This window comes from Diachasma alloeum, unplaced genomic scaffold (genome assembly GCF_001412515.2).
Source record: "Diachasma alloeum isolate Michigan unplaced genomic scaffold, Dall2.0 Dall_scaffold_00812, whole genome shotgun sequence".
In the NCBI taxonomy this organism is placed as follows: domain Eukaryota; kingdom Metazoa; phylum Arthropoda; class Insecta; order Hymenoptera; family Braconidae; genus Diachasma; species Diachasma alloeum.
The window spans coordinates 151,667-169,722 of NW_021680942.1; the positions used below are offsets into that span (position 1 = coordinate 151,667).

The 18,056-nt window shown below is 38.6% G+C and overlaps 1 protein-coding gene across 1 annotated transcript; it reads left to right on the top strand.

The window, feature by feature from the left end:
- Positions 1-567: 567 nt before the first annotated feature.
- LOC114841554 (serine/arginine-rich splicing factor 6-like) lies at positions 568-1,697 on the top strand (the record flags this gene model as incomplete). The annotated part of the gene is made up of 3 exons (XM_029126575.1): positions 568-648; positions 1,201-1,328; positions 1,464-1,697. Coding segments are annotated over exons 1-3 (443 nt in total), but the record flags the coding sequence as incomplete, so codon positions are not given.
- Between the last annotated feature and the right edge of the window lie 16,359 nt (positions 1,698-18,056).

The window sequence follows — 18,056 nt, forward strand, 5'->3', positions numbered from 1 at the left end:
ATACAGCGAGACTTGCGATATGGTCCTTTGAGGTGGATTCGATCAGCTCGGTGAGATGCTTATGTGAGTTCTCATGATTTACTTCTATTCGTGTGAGATGAGCGAGAATCTCATTCATCACTTCTTTATGTGAAGTAGGAGCCATGTCAACAGAATCAGAGGAGAAATAATTTTCTCGTTCAGATTCAGAATGGGATACTTCAGGGGTATTGGACAGAGTATAAGTTTTTTTGTAGGATTATTCTCAGGACTGGAATTAGGACTAGGCGAGGAGTTGCTTCCGGGAGACGAGGCGGAGGATCTTTTCCTTTTTCTAGGACAAAAATAATTTGTGATGGGTGTGAGAGAGGGATCGGTCAACAATTTCTATATTCAATTCCTTGCATCATGGTTTTAGCTAATGTGAAGAATTCTATATTCATATTGCCACCATTTATTGTTGAATTTCTTCCTAGAATCCTGTTCCTGCTTGCTAGAACATCCGCGTCCCACTAACCTATCTCCAATTTCCCTCACCATCTATTGATAATCTCGATTCCATAATATCGTACCTTGCACGTTTCCAAGATGACACCAACTGCTCGACCATTGCGGGAAAGATGGCATGATATGATACAGGGCCTCAACGTTGATGAAAATACATTCACCGTAAATGTCAGTGATGTGTACTGTGTACATTGCAATGCGACACTCAGAGCCGTTACAAGATGCAAAATTAGAGACCATATTGCTTCTGCACAAACATCGAAACCCCGTGGTAGCCCGTCCGAGTTCCGAAGAATTTCAACGAAGAGCATTTCGTCAGATTTCGGAGGAGTTACAATTATCAAATAATGTTTACCTCCTCAGTGATCAAGGAATCTTGTGACGGTACTGTGAAACAGTTTTATCTACACTGACATGTTCAAGTTTAGGTTGAGGCATAGGGTTAGGTCCATAGAAATCTCGAAGTTGAAGTCGAGGTCGAAGTCGAAGTTGAGATTAGGCCGAAGTTCAGGTTAGGGTTCGAATGAAAGTTTAGGTCTGTGTCACGTCGAACTGAAAGTCGAAGTCTAGGTCTAAGTGTATCCAAAACTCTAAGTCGTAGTCTAGATCGAAGCCGAAGTCGAAGTCGAAGTTGAGGTCGAAGTTGAAGTTGCGATCGAAGTCGAGGTCCAAGTCTAAGTCAAAGTCGAGCGGAAGTCAAAGTCTAGGTCGTAGTCGAGGTCAAAGTCGATATCCAAGTCAAAGTCGAGGTCCAAGTCGAAGTCCAAGTCCAAGTCGAGATGGAAGTCGAGGTCCAAGTCCAAGTCGAAGTCGAGGTGGAAGTCGAAGGCTAGGTCGAAGTCGTAGTCGAAATTGAGGTCGAAGTCGAGGTCCGAGTCGAGCTCGGAGTCGAGGTCCAAGTCCAAGTAGAAGTCGAGGACGAAGTCGAGGTCGAAGACGAGATCCAAGTCGAAGTCGAGGTCCAAGTTGAAGTCAAGGTCCACGTCGAGGTCGAAGTCGAGGTCCAAGTCCAAGTCCAAGTCGAAGTCGAGGTCCAAGTCAAGATCGATGTCGAAGTCGAGATCGAAGACGAGGTCCACGTCGAAGTCGAGGTCCAAGTTGAAGTCAAGGTCCAAGTCCAAGTCGAGGTCGAAGTCGAAGTCGAGGTCCAAGTCCAAGTCGAAGTCGAGGTGGAAGTCCAGTTCGAAGTCGAGAATTAAGTCGAAGTTTAGGTCAGGATTTGAATGGAAGTTTAGGTTTGTGTCCACGTCGAACTTAAGGTCAAAGTGTAGATCTAGGTGTATCTAGAACTCGAAGCCGCAGTCCAGGTCAAAGTCGAAGTCTAGAATTGGGTTGAAGTTCAGGTCATTTTTCAAGACAACGTTAAGGTTCGTGTCCATGTTGAACTTAAGGTCAAGGTCTAGGTTTAGGTTGATCTAGAACTCGAAGTTCAGGTTGAAGTCGAAGGCGAGAATTGGGACGAAGTTCAGGATAGAATACGAGTGGAAGTTCCAGTGTGTATTCACGTCAAACATGAACTCAAAGGCTAAGTCTAAGTGTATCTAGAATTCGAAGTCGAAGTCTGGGATTGTGTGGAAGTTCAGGTTAAGTTTCAAGTGAAAGTTCAGATCTGTATCCAAGTCGAAAATGAGTTCACAGTCTAGGTTAGGTGTATCTAGAATTCGAAGTCGAAGTCAGACTCAATTCTGAACAATATAACGAGTAGACCCTGTAAAATCTACCGATTTCACTATTAAAAATCAGGACTTATGGGAATCGATAGGCCATAAAATCACTACCAAAATTAAAGGTAATTCGGAGTTGAGAGCTTCTTCACTTTGTAATCCGCATCGATTCCCAAATGTCATTTCTACGCATTATTTTACAATCTTATCATGACTTTAAACACTCCATTGAATGTGTTCCATCCTTAGCCCACATGGTGGATACACTCGTGTGAGCCATCTTCAGAATCCCATTTATATACAGAATACCAAATAAGCCTCTAATTTCTCGCACGTTGGTCTGAAGGCAATCCCGCTCTCTTTTATATTTCTCACGAAATCCCTTGAGTTTTTCGTTAGTGTGTAAGAGGATTTTGTTCAATAATTCTTCTGTAAAATAGAGCTCCCAGCGCTCCAATTCTGTTGAACAATCACGCGCTGATCCTCTCAGACCAGGTACCTCGGTGAAGCTATTCTGAGTCCTCTTTCTTCCTTCAGCAGATGGTAATTTTGCCCACTTTGTTGATTTATTTTACCCAAGGAAAAAATCATCACAATGCTCTTCATCATCTACACAACTGCCTATATCTGATTCTTCATCGGGAATTTCTTCGGGATCTGGGTCCGAATAATCACTATCTTCCCTATCACCCAAAGAATCGATTCCTTCCAATTCCTCTGGAGTGGGTAACCAATTAAAATTTGATGCCATTTTCAAATCTGGAAAGAATATATGAATGATATAATTTTGTTCAGGATTCTTTTTATTTTATATAAATCTGAGGAACAATAGACTAGAAAGTTTTACGATCATTTTTCCTTTAATTAAAGTATTTTTCAGCATAAATTACTTCTGGGGAATAACCAGAAGATGAGAAATTTTGAGAAATGCTCCAAAATAAATGAATAAATAAATAATCTGACAAATAGGTACTAAAGAATACTGACTGAAGCACCAAAATGAGATGAGTTATGTCTACTTGACCCCGAGTTTTTCGGTGAGAGCCGTCGAATTTACGGGAGATAAGGGGATTTTTGTGAAAATCTTTTTCATAAACTAGAGTGAAAGCTACAAAAAAAAGTTTATGGAACGTTCGGTGTCTTCCTCGGTTTTTTAAAATATTCTGCTGGAATCAAGCACGTAATCGAATGCCTGGAGAGAACAAATAAGCTAGGAAATTGATATTGTGATGTCTCTGTCAACAAAAAGAACACAGCCAATTTCTTTGCATTTGTAGATAATATACAAAAATGATAGAATGAAAGCATAGGTCAAGAGACATCCAGAGTAATTGAGAGACTTCATAATTGAGAGGAAATCGTTGCCGAGCTGAAAAAAAATCCAGTGAACAGAACGAAGTTTCTGGTGAAGTGAATTTTTTTTCCATTTTCTCATCTTATATTGGCATTGGTTCTCACAATTGATAATCACAAAATATGCACTAAAATATTTGCACAGAAATGAAACTGAACAGCCATAGACTAACATTCAATACTATTTCTCTCGCCAATCGTTCTCCATCTAACCTCTCATCAGTTGTCCTCCTGTCAGTTCCTCTCCTGGAATATTCACAAGAAAGTTGAGCGAATAGTCATATGAATCAAAAAACCATCCAAAATTAGTTTCAATTTATAAAATCAATTTCATTTCTCATTTTATTCACTCATGAAAGTTCACATCAGACAAACCGCCAACTGAAATTTTTTTATCGCAATTTATATTCATTTTTCACGGAAAATTCATGAAAAACTTCCACAAGAAATTCCCATTGCAGAATAATTCATTCTTCATAATTACCTGTATTTATTTTCCATCAAATACGCCTATAACAATATCACAGTTCAGCACCGGGCGGTCCACCCGCCATTTCCATACGTCATTTGAAAACACCACGAGGAGTGACAACGTCCCTCGGCAGAATTCCACTACGTAACTGGTCGCACCACTAGCGCTGCGCCGATTTTCTCCGGCTGCACTCCATTAAAAAATGAATACAAAAATATTCGGTGAACGAAAAAACATGAAACCGTGTTGTATGCGAAGAGGAAATATTAATTGAGGCATTCCTAAATAGCCATTTCGTAATTCATAATATTTTAGTGCATATCACGAAAATAAGAAAAATGACGGCGCTCGTACCATGACGCGATCAATCGAGGGTTAAATCAAGACGTACCAATTTTTTGAAAAATGTCAACGGATATGCAAATTTTCCATCTCTTTAATCTCATATCAATGGAACGGAATAAGGAAAATGCAAAGAAAGATGATCAGCAAGAAAATAAAAATATCAATTGTGCAATGTCTCCGGAAAATTTTAAAATTGATATATTTTTTCAAATAATGAAAGAATACCCATCAATTCAATTTCTATCCTCACATTTTGATAGAATATATTTAAAAAAATAGCAAAACATGAAAATCAGAGATGATAAAGTTTATCGGGTTAATGTAATGTAATTTGTATTATGCTCTTATGTTCATTGTTAAGATTGATTTTCTAATAATTATTAAATATCACGTTGGTTTCAAGATTTCCGCGTTTTTCTGCCATTGAGATTATTGGGATACTTCGAAATATTACAAAAAATTGGAAAAATCATGTTTCTGAAGAACTTCGTAGTTGGAGGGTGTATAGAACTAAACATCTGAGCGCAGCTTGAAGTCTAAGTCTAAAATTCGGTTGAAGCAGATATGGAGGTTCAAGTTGAAGTCTGACTCCATGTAAAATTCAGTGTCCACGTTTTAAACTAGGTTTAAATCTGTGTCAGACTCCAAGTATAACTAAAAGGAGAAATTTAGGTTGGAGTCAAAGTCAAAGGTGAAATTGAATTTCAAGTCTGACTATAAGTTCAGGTTGTATTTACATCTAAGTCCAGGCTATTAGTGTCTATGATCAAGTTCATATGACAGTCGAAGTGGAAGTCCGAGTACAGAACAAGTACGTCAACACTACTAGATAGCTAGACAAGCAATATAAACAAGGGTTTCTTTACTACTTTTGCTTCCGAATGGAAGCATTGTATTCCTCCGAATTTAAGTTTCCAGTTTTCTTCGTGAAGATGACTAATTTGCGGGTCAGGAGTACGAATCTGATATTTTTAGACCCTGTCCGGATGTATGTATGTATGTATGTATGTGCGTGTGTAGGTATGCATGTGACCGATTCAGTTTTTTCACGATAACTTCAAAAATAATTATCTGAATCAATCGAATCTGGGCTAGAAATGTGCGTTTTTTATGTTATACAGACCGAGTTCGAAGACGGTGTCGATTGCGCTTTTAGTTTTTGAATTATTCTCAAAAATTTGGCCCAAGGTTGGTCCAATGTTGGCGCAATGTTGGCGTAATGTTGGTGTAATGTTGGCGCGTATGGGGGTCTTATGGGGTTCTTCTGAGAGTCTTATGGGGGTCTTATGGGAGTTTTATGGGGCTCTTATGGGGGTTTATGACGGCCTCATGGGGATCTCATGGGAGTCTTATGAGTGTTTTATGGGGGACTTACGGGGTTTATGAGGGCCATATGGGGGTCTTATGAAGGTTTATAAGGGTCATATGAGGGTCTTATGAGAGTCTTATGGGAGTCTTATGGGGGTTTATGAGGGTCATATGAGAGGGTTCCCGGAGGGGGTTGCTAGGGAGGATTTCCAGGGGGTTGCTAAGGGAGGTTGCTAATGGGGGTTGCTAGGGCAGTTTGCTAAGGGAGGTTGCTAAGGGAGGTTGCTAAGAGAGGTTGCTAAGGGAGGTTGCTAAGGGAGGTTGCTATGGGAGATTGCTAGGGAAGGTTGCTAGGGGGGTAGCTAAGAGGGTTGCAAGTGGGGGTTGATAGGAGATTGCTAGGGGGGTTGCTATGGGTGGTTGCTAGGGGGGTTGCTAGGGAGGTTGCTAGGGGGGGTTGTTATGGGTGGTTGCTAGGGGGGTTGCTGTGGGTAGCGTCCCCTGATCTTTCAGTGGCGCCTGAATATGAGGGTCTTATGAGAGTATTATGGGCGTCATAGGGGTGATAAGGGTGATAAAGGTAATGAGGGTCTTATGGGGACATATATCATCAGTTAATGGCAAAGTGCAGTGAAAAGGCAATATTCATTCGGAAGCATATTGCTAATTCATTAGTAAAAACAGACACCATAATTGACACAATTGAAAGCAATTGCCCACTTGTTAACACGAATTAATATCAGGATTGGATAGTTGTCTTGAGAGTGGCTTTCGTGCCCTATTTCAAGATATGTGAGAAAAGAGAGGGTTTGAGATGCGATACTCAACATTATTTCTTTTTGGCGGAAAGCCGGGAACTAAGGTTGGGAAAATTTGAAATATTCCAAGGGCGACCCCCCACAATATCTCGAAATACAAATTAACTATATTTTTTGAACAAATAAGCGCGGTGCTCTTGAAAAATCTCTCGATGAATAGTTGAAACAGAAGAGCGCGACAAAAACTTGAAAATGCTGTTTCAACTATAAAATACAATATTGCAAAATCTGAGCAGAAGTTTGGAAGTTAGTAGTAGGTTGACGGTAAAGTCTGAAGTTAAAGCCGAGAGAGATTCGAAAATGATTATGAAAGTCAACATTATGATGGAGGAATGAATATTTGAGATTGTAGAGATTAAAAAATACTTGTATCGTTAGAGATTCAAAAACCCAGGAGCTGCGCTGCATCTTTCGAGCTCTTCACTGCACATTTTATACATCTTGAACTGGGAAATGCAGCAGATGTAAACAAAACGTATACACTACCATAAAATATAACAGTTTAAAAAAAAATAAAATTCATTTCACATTTGAACACAGGAAATTATAATAATTGCTCCTCTGAAAATCTCAAGTAGTCTGCCTATTCCCTATTTTCTACGAAGATTGGTTAAATGTTTCTTGAAAGTTTCCTCCAATTCCTCGATTGTGAGATCAGCAATCGAAATTTCGTTATTTATAAACTCACGGACTGCATTGAAGACAGCAGGAGGAATAGCAACTCTATTCCGTTGCTTTTCACATACTGTCATTCATTCCAACAAGCTCTTCGAGAGGATGCCATGTAAAAGTCCACGGGCAAGGCTTTGGGGATTGTTGTTATGATGTTGAAGGATATGATTCAGTTGTTCTTCCCACAGAAAAACACCATGGCCAGGAACCAAATCCACACGACCACGTCCATCTTCCTGCCAGTCAACAACATCTATCAAAACGCGATTGATTTTTCTGGTATATTGCATTTGAACCCTTTCTACTGCTCTCTTCCGATAAGAATATTGCCTGAATCTCTCATGAGAAGAATTTTGATCGCTTTGTATTCGAGATGGGAGATGCGATCGAGTGAGAGATTGATTTTTATCTTTACTCTCAGAGATAATCGCAGTTTTCAATTTCGATAAACCGGCATTTACAAGTCTAGGCCAAACCAGGAACAAGAACATGAGCACGTTCAAAATTGACTTCAACCAGTTCAAAAGTGAAGAGAACAGCGAAGTATGCACAGGTACTAGATCTTCACTTCTTGAATTGTCATGGGAACATTTGAATGTACAATATAACTCATCTTCGGTTTGATCACGACTATTTGACCTTGCTCGATTGGTGCTGGCAGAATTAGTAGGAAGGCACGGTTGCCAGTGATCAAACTGAGAATCAGCAGTGTCTGAAAGTAAATTCTCATCGGGGCAGCTCGGGAGGACATCATGATGTAGAACATTTTGAACAGCAACAACTTGTGGTTCTAATCCTGATAGGTGTTGCGTATTCCATAGCACTACGGGGTATTTGTCATTTGGGTGTTCGCGATCAGCAGAGATTTCATACCGAGTATCATCTCCATTGACCAGGGGTATGATTTTATTGTGTATGATGAGATAATTCCTCTTCCCTATCTGGATGTTCTCTGAAAAATCTCTGTTTTTTGCAAAAATACAGAATCAACAAAAATATTAGTGAATTTCCATCGAACCTTTGCATAATTTGGTCCACTTTGTTGTGTTAATCATCACTTAGGCAATTCAATCAACTAAATACAATTTGCAATATGATGTGAAAAGAGAAAAATCAGTATCAGTACGACTTACTGGAAAGAACCAAGACTCGCGCTGGAAGTCGTCTTCCTGTCTGTTCGCAAGTAACTTTCGTGCAATCTCGACCCCAATGAATTTTATTAGAAGGTTGGATGGAGACTTTTTTGTACCCAGTCCAATAAATGAGTGCCCACTTATAGTTCTCCATCAGTTGAAGCGTTCCTCGGTATTTTGCTCTGTAGTTAAAATGTCTAAAACAGAATGTTGGCGATAACTGGCTAGTTTACTTTCATCTAACTGGGAATCTATATATCTTAATATAAGATGGAGAGAATCACAGGAATTAACAGATGCTTTAGAGAATTGTCCGTGCATGAAATAATCACAGACTAATGATAATATACTCATATAAAATGCATAACACATGTCAGTGGTAATGCATAACACGTGTTAGTTAAACTTTGCGAAAAATTCTTACGTAGATTAGGCAGTTTCGTCACGCTAAGAAATTATTTGTGCCATATTTACCTGGATCAATTCAAACACCGTCACTGTAGTGAGAACAGTCAGTCGTTCACTAATAACTTGGGAAATTTTCGAAATGTCGAAGAGGGATTGAGGGATCTGGATGGATCAGGGTCAACACTTCTGTTGGGAATCTGTTGGGAAAATTTAGGAAAATGTACGATCTTTCCAATACAGAAGCGTACTATGAATCAACTTTAAATAAAAATTGAATATTCAGAGAGATGGCGCAGTCTATTGTATAGATTTAGTGATAGATCAACCTGATGCGGCGAATCACGAAACCGATTTTATTCTAGATGAAACAGACGCTATTAAACAGACATATAAATGATGATCTCCATGCTTTCTTGCTGTTACTACCTATTCATGTATTTTTTATCCGCTATATGATAAAACCAAAGGATATTACATTGTATGAGTACTAATAAGAGGAAACGTACACAAACAAAAATTTAGTTTCCAATAAGACTTACACTGGTTTCCAGTGATTTTTTCCACTAACTGTCATTTCAACTTTCGTAAAGTTAGCGGAGCAAGGGCTAAAAACACCACTTTTTTTCACCAAGATTAAGTGTTTTTTATGTTTTATTGGTGCTGAAATTAAACAAATTGTGCTCCAGCCCTTCAGGGGTTTAAGGGTAAGACCATGATTTCCAATGATCGTCGATAAAATTTATATGCCATTATTATGTGCTTTTCACGTGCTCTAAAATGAGGGGTTGAAGGGGGTGAAGGGAGGTAAGGAAAACCCTTTACACAGAAAAACGTATAATGGAGTGTTAAGGGTTGAAAAATCGAAATCAATGTTGATTGCAAGATATTCTACGCCATAATTATGTGCTTTTCACGTGCTCCAAGATGGAGGAAAAAAGAGGGGGGACGGAAGCATTTTTTGTGAGAATTCGTATTGAGAGTTTTCAAGGGTTGAAAAATCCCGTTCAATATTAATCTAAAAATACTCTATGTCATAATTATGTGTTTTAAACGTGCTCCAAGATCAACGCAGACAAAGAGGGGGCGGGTAGGGGGAAGAGACTTTCAGCTCGCAGTTGTACTGCGAAATCTGAGAATGGATTTTTTTAAAATTCATATTTCGTCGTGGAAAATATGTGCTTTCCATATCCGGTATTAGAAAAAATCGTGCTCCGTTCTTTGCGTACCTATAACCTGAAAATCGACCTGATGTGCCTGAAATATCCATCACATGACCTGAATTGAATTAAAAAATTATGTGCTCTAAGATTAGCGCACACAAATAATTCGTGCTCGAGTCATAATCATAACGGAGGCATCAGGTACTGCTATGACTTTCAGCCCTTAGACAGGTGCCACTATCTTTTTTTTTCGTTCTCCATTTTGTCCCAAAAAATGTGTGTTCTCCATATCAGGCACTACAAAAAGTCGTGCTCCATTCGGTGCCTACTTATAACCTTGAAATCGACCTGACGTGCTTGCGATATCCATCACATGACCGGAATTGACTCAAAAAATCATGTGCTCTGCGATTAGTACACAAAAATAATTCATGCTCGAGTCATAGTCATAATGGCGGCATCAGGTACCGCTATGACTTTCAGCCCTTAGACAGGTGCCACCATCTTTTTTTTTTCGTTCTCCATTATGTTCCAAAAAATATGTGTTCTTCGTATCTGGCACTCGAAAAAGTCGTGTTCCATTCGGTGCCTACGTATAACCTTCAAAACGACCTGATGTGCCTGAAATATCCATCACATGACCTGAATTGACTCGAAAAATCATGTGCTCTACAATTAGTGCACGAAAATAATTCGTGCTCGAGTCATAGTCATAATGGAGGCATCAGGTACCGCTATGACTTTGAGGCCTTAGACAGGTGCCACCATCTTTTTTTTTTCGTTCTCCACAATGTCCCAAAAAATATGTGTTCTCCATATCAGGCACTACAAAAAGTCGTTCTATATTCATTGCGTACCTATAACCTTGAAATCGACCTGATGTGCCTGAAATATCCATCACATGACCTGAATTGACTAAAAAAATCATGTGCTCTGTGATTAGTACACAAAAATAATTCGTGCTCGAGTCATAGTCATAATGGAGGCATCAGGTACAGCTATGACTTTCAGTCCTTAGACAGGTGCCACCATCTTTTTTTTTTCGTTCTCCATTATGTCCCAAAAAATGTGTTCTTCGTATCTGGTACTCGAAAAAGTCGTGCTCCATTCGGTGCCTACTTATAACCTTGAAATCGACCTAATGTGCCTGAAATATCCATCACATGACCTGAATTGACTCGAAAAATTATGTGCTCTATAATTAGTGCACAAAAATAATTCGTGCTCGAGTCATAGTCATAATGGAGGCATCAGGTACCGCTATGACTTTGAGGCCTTAGACAGGTGCCACCATCTTTTTTTTTTCGTTCTCCACAATGTCCCAAAAAATATGTGTTCTCCATATCAGGCACTACAAAAAGTCGTTCTATATTCATTGCGTACCTATAACCTTGAAATCGACCTGATGTGCCTGAAATATCCATCACATGACCTGAATTGACTAAAAAAATCATGTGCTCTGTGATTAGTACACAAAAATAATTCGTGCTCGAGTCATAGTCATAATGGAGGCATCAGGTACAGCTATGACTTTCAGTCCTTAGACAGGTGCCACCATCTTTTTTTTTTCGTTCTCCATTATGTCCCAAAAAATGTGTTCTTCGTATCTGGTACTCGAAAAAGTCGTGCTCCATTCGGTGCCTACTTATAACCTTGAAATCGACCTAATGTGCCTGAAATATCCATCACATGACCTGAATTGACTCGAAAAATTATGTGCTCTATAATTAGTGCACAAAAATAATTCGTGCTCGAGTCATAGTCATAATGGAGGCATCAGGTACCGCTATGACTTTGAGGCCTTAGACAGGTGCCACCATCTTTTTTTTTTCGTTCTCCACAATGTCCCAAAAAATATGTGTTCTCCATATCAGGCACTACAAAAAGTCGTTCTATATTCATTGCGTACCTATAACCTTGAAATCGACCTGATGTGCCTGAAATATCCATCACATGACCTGAATTGACTAAAAAAATCATGTGCTCTGTGATTAGTACACAAAAATAATTCGTGCTCGAGTCATAGTCATAATGGAGGCATCAGGTACAGCTATGACTTTCAGTCCTTAGACAGGTGCCACCATCTTTTTTTTTTCGTTCTCCATTATGTCCCAAAAAATGTGTTCTTCGTATCTGGTACTCGAAAAAGTCGTGCTCCATTCGGTGCCTACTTATAACCTTGAAATCGACCTAATGTGCCTGAAATATCCATCACATGACCTGAATTGACTCGAAAAATTATGTGCTCTATAATTAGTGCACAAAAATAATTCGTGCTCGAGTCATAGTCATAATGGAGGCATCAGGTACCGCTATGACTTTGAGGCCTTAGACAGGTGCCACCATCTTTTTTTTTTCGTTCTCCACAATGTCCCAAAAAATATGTGTTCTCCATATCAGGCACTACAAAAAGTCGTTCTATATTCATTGCGTACCTATAACCTTGAAATCGACCTGATGTGCCTGAAATATCCATCACATGACCTGAATTGACTAAAAAAATCATGTGCTCTGTGATTAGTACACAAAAATAATTCGTGCTCGAGTCATAGTCATAATGGAGGCATCAGGTACAGCTATGACTTTCAGTCCTTAGACAGGTGCCACCATCTTTTTTTTTTCGTTCTCCATTATGTCCCAAAAAATGTGTTCTTCGTATCTGGTACTCGAAAAAGTCGTGCTCCATTCGGTGCCTACTTATAACCTTGAAATCGACCTAATGTGCCTGAAATATCCATCACATGACCTGAATTGACTCGAAAAATTATGTGCTCTATAATTAGTGCACAAAAATAATTCGTGCTCGAGTCATAGTCATAATGGAGGCATCAGGTACCGCTATGACTTTGAGGCCTTAGACAGGTGCCACCATCTTTTTTTTTTCGTTCTCCACAATGTCCCAAAAAATATGTGTTCTCCATATCAGGCACTACAAAAAGTCGTTCTATATTCATTGCGTACCTATAACCTTGAAATCGACCTGATGTGCCTGAAATATCCATCACATGACCTGAATTGACTAAAAAAATCATGTGCTCTGTGATTAGTACACAAAAATAATTCGTGCTCGAGTCATAGTCATAATGGAGGCATCAGGTACAGCTATGACTTTCAGTCCTTAGACAGGTGCCACCATCTTTTTTTTTTCGTTCTCCATTATGTCCCAAAAAATGTGTTCTTCGTATCTGGTACTCGAAAAAGTCGTGCTCCATTCGGTGCCTACTTATAACCTTGAAATCGACCTAATGTGCCTGAAATATCCATCACATGACCTGAATTGACTCGAAAAATTATGTGCTCTATAATTAGTGCACAAAAATAATTCGTGCTCGAGTCATAGTCATAATGGAGGCATCAGGTACCGCTATGACTTTGAGGCCTTAGACAGGTGCCACCATCTTTTTTTTTTCGTTCTCCACAATGTCCCAAAAAATATGTGTTCTCCATATCAGGCACTACAAAAAGTCGTTCTATATTCATTGCGTACCTATAACCTTGAAATCGACCTGATGTGCCTGAAATATCCATCACATGACCTGAATTGACTAAAAAAATCATGTGCTCTGTGATTAGTACACAAAAATAATTCGTGCTCGAGTCATAGTCATAATGGAGGCATCAGGTACAGCTATGACTTTCAGTCCTTAGACAGGTGCCACCATCTTTTTTTTTTCGTTCTCCATTATGTCCCAAAAAATGTGTTCTTCGTATCTGGTACTCGAAAAAGTCGTGCTCCATTCGGTGCCTACTTATAACCTTGAAATCGACCTAATGTGCCTGAAATATCCATCACATGACCTGAATTGACTCGAAAAATTATGTGCTCTATAATTAGTGCACAAAAATAATTCGTGCTCGAGTCATAGTCATAATGGAGGCATCAGGTACCGCTATGACTTTGAGGCCTTAGACAGGTGCCACCATCTTTTTTTTTTCGTTCTCCACAATGTCGTAGGTACGCAAAGAATGGAGCACGACTTTTTCGAATGCCAGATATGAAGAACACATATTTTTTGGGACAAAATGGAGATAATAATAATAATAATAATACGGCAATATTACTGAAAATTGAATTTTTTTTTCTGTGTAACAAAATTGTTCACCTGATAGGGAGGTAAAATGAAGAAGTCCTTTACATGTGCAAAATTTCCGAGCCAGAGGCGAGGGTGGTAAGCAAGTGGATAAGGGTCCTTTATTGTCCCTCACAAGGTGAGAACGCAATTTTCCGGTACGGCGTAGGCGTAAAGAGGGAAATGGATGCTTTGCATTCACCGGGACGAAATAGTATACTATGCAGGGAGAGAACTTCGAGATTGTTCGCGAGTACGGATAGCGGATTATTATTATTAATCCGCATGAGAGAACAATCGAGAGTTCCTCCTGAAATGCATATAGGATTTTCCTCTATTCGCGGTCGGTAAAGCAGCTTCTCACTGTAGAAATTGGGGAAGGAAGTCATTTAGTGTACCTGCTGACGCGGGTGAATCAATGGAACGCGGGAGAATTAATGGAAGGCGGGTACAACCGTAAAGCCTACAGTGAAAGCTGCCTTACCGACTCTGAATGATGAAAAAGCTTTTTCATATCCGATTACGCTGAAAAAAAATATTCCATATAAATTTGGCCCTTCTTTGCCTTGCTTGAAGCCATTCACCATTTGGTTACCCTCCTGTAAGCTTATAGAACATTTTCCATGAAACTGTGATATCAAGAGTTTCAAGAATGTCGACAAGACAGTTCCAACTCATTCTGATGATCACCGTACTTGTACGTTCCTGAACATGTCCATCTTTTCCAATAGCTTAGAAACCTCGATGAATTTTTTACTTAAAGTGCAGGATTCAAAGTGTATTCCCACTTTGTGAGAGGATAACATACTATTCACCCAGAGCTCAGTGAAAAAAATCTCCAAGGTTGAAAATAAACGACGTTTTTATCCTCAATTGAGATACGCGGTAGCGTATTGGCCAAGTGACCATTTCAAAATACCTCCAACCAAGCCGAACCCTACGGTCTATCGATACACAAAACAACTATTCCTTCCACTGCTCCGAAATAAAAATTTTGTTTGAGCAAAACCGTGAAACCTGCGTCAAGAAAGGCCCTTAGTTACATTCTATAAATCGCATATGCGCTTTACGTTCATACTTCTATTGATTTTTCTTTAATGAATATTTATAAAGTTACGTGCATAGAAATGCATTTGATTCGCCTTTTCCGAGATCGAGATTATTTAGAGTCATTTTCGTCGCTTCACGTTGGCGCATCTGGTCCACGTCATACGCCGCATGAACCCAAAGGAAGCCTGACGTTATCCCTGGAGAAAAAAAATAACCCCGGATTTTGCCCCCAACACCGCCCAAAAATCTAGAATAATCCCTAGAGTTTATCCCTAAATAATGAAAATGGTTTTCACAAGATAAAAAAAAAATTCAATAAAAAGGTTGGAGAATACCATCAAATGATCAAACTTGTACTGAAAATTTTGTTTCAACCGTTACAAACTGCTTGAAATTCAATAATTCATTTTTTTTTAATTGAGATTTTTTCTGACAAAAAAACCATATATTTGATTTTTTTAAATTTTTTTTAAATTTAATGTTTCACTAGATGAAGGGGGATGTTTTTTCTCTTCAATTGACGAATAAAAATGTTTTTTTCAAGTAGTCTTACGTCAAAATGAATTAAAAATTGACATAACTTTATGGAAAATGGCCGGAAGGGTCAATTACTAGTTTAAAACTAGAGTTTGAAGTTATACAAGAGAATTGTTAAAAGAATCCCTTGAAAATGCAAATTAATAACCCATTAAATTGAATTTAATCCCATTTCTACCTTTGGAAGGAAAAAAGTCATTGATAAAAAAAATGAAAAAAGATCAATACTCAATTTTAGTTTAAAACTGAAAAGTTGATAACATAAGGGATTTACAACTTGGTTGCTTCTCTGCTAATCCAAGAAAAGTGATCCACAATTTTTTATGAGTAATGTGCCGCACTAAATTATTTTTTTTTCATTTAAAATTAGTTGAATTTCGATTTATCACTATATAATTTCAAAATGAAGTGACAACGACTGATTACAATCAGTTGAAATAAACAAGAAAAAGTCGCGTAAGACTCTAATAGTACCTTAGAATACAAAGGCACAAATTTCGTTTTCGCCTTCGGCTCGGCCTGTAAACTACACATTCGTTGAAAACGAAATTTATTACAGAGTGCTCTATAATATTTTATGTCAAGTCGTGCAGAAGTCGAGTTTTGAGCAGGCTGCGCGAAGCACAGCGTGCGATAAACTCGACTTATTGCACGGCGCGACATAAATAAAAATTAAGTCACGAAGGACTTGAAATAAACCAGTCACGAAAGACTTGGTAAAAATAGTCACAAAAGACTAAATTGAAGTTGAAGAGCTGCGGTGGAACTGATGAATAAACCGACGCGCAAGTAGTTTTGTTACCCCAGCCTGAGGGTCTGTCCTCAGATGCAAGGGGGGAAAATTCGGGGACCAATGGCCTCTGACCTTGGCCTAGAATTTCCACTCCTCACACTCCCGGTCCCAATGTTTCAGGGGTAAACTCCGACCCCTTCACATCGAAATGTTGGGGTGTGGGCGGACTTTTCCAACCACTAACTATCAATGAGAATTGTTTCAGGAGTTCCCATTTTCTCACTCCACAATCTCGACTTAATAATAGTTAAAATATTTTTAGTTAATATTCAAATTTATTGTTTAAATTTCTTTAGGAAAGATTATTAATCATTGTAAAAATAATAATCACTAAAAATTTCTAGTTTTTATAAAATGAATAGAAAGTATTTATCCTAACAATTAAACTTTATTACGTTGTTTTCTTAAAAATGAAAATTAATTGTTTGAGTTTTAATTTCTGAATTCAAACTCAATGAACGAAGAATTCAAATAATTCAATTTATTTTCAATAAAATATTTCTGAAAGATCACAAGTGAAGTTCTGATTAGTAAAAATAAAATGGATCTAATATTCATAAATTTTCATTCATGACATTTGGAAATGTTTAAGTTAAATATTAAGGAGAAATTATTTCGGAAAACCAATGAATAAATTTAATTTGAATGAATTTGAAATAATAGGAATGTAAAATGTAAAATGACCATCAGAGATAATTAATTGAAAAATAGGAATGAATTGACAGAATAATTGAAATGAAGTTCAATTCATGAATTAAATAATATTGACTTGAATTAATAGAGATGGATTCCTTTGAGTTAAGCTAATTAAAAAAAAAAACATGGGTTTGTATTATCGTAACGGAAAGATTTTTACTTCTAAATAATTGTCATAAAATTCTTGAATGATGCTAATGAAAATTGTTAATTTAAAAGAAGGTTTTTTTTTAAAACGTTTGAAAATTGTCAACAAGATTTATTGTTTCCTGTTAAGGAAAAAAACTCAAACAACCCCTAATAAAATTTTAGAGGGACGGAAACTCGAGTTTCACTTTTATGAGGGTCTGGGGCTTGAAAGAAAACAGACCCCACGCTATGAAAAGAGAAAATTCCCAGTTTCCTAAATGTGCTTGCCCACTCGATGCGTCACTTGGATATTGGGGGAACAATGGGATAGAGAGAGATAGACTGGGGCGTGCACTTGAAGAGCATTTGGCGTGACAATAGCCTGACCCACGTCTATGATTTTATGACCGGATTTTCGGAGAAAATTTAGTTTCGAAAATGTTCCCATTCTTAAAGATTTACAATATGCAGCTGGCACTCGGGGCTTTTTGAAACAAAAATCCCGAAACGAGAGAGAATTTGAAGTTTCAACGGTAGTAGTAAGAGGGCATTATTGGCGAATTTCCCACGCTCCCTCCCCCCCTTTTGCCGGGAAGTGCACGTGCACGTTCCCCCCTCCCCCCTCGGCGGCATGCCTTTGAAAAGGTCGTCGGCGCGCTGGGGGGCCCCCTGGGGTGCAGGGCCTCAAAGTTGGGGTCCGAGGGTCACAGGAAGTGGGTGGTGGGTGGAAAATGGCCGCCAGATAGAAAATGAGTGGCGGGTGGAAAGTGGGTGGTAAGTGGGTGGTGGGTGGAAAAGGGGTGGCGGGTGGAAAGTGGGTGGTGGTAATAAGAAATAACTACATAACGCTCAATTTATAGGATTACATAAATTATTTATTCAGAAATTATTCTGATTGTCTAGGATACATAATTTTTTTAATTGTAAAGGATGATGATGATGATGATGATGATGATGATGAT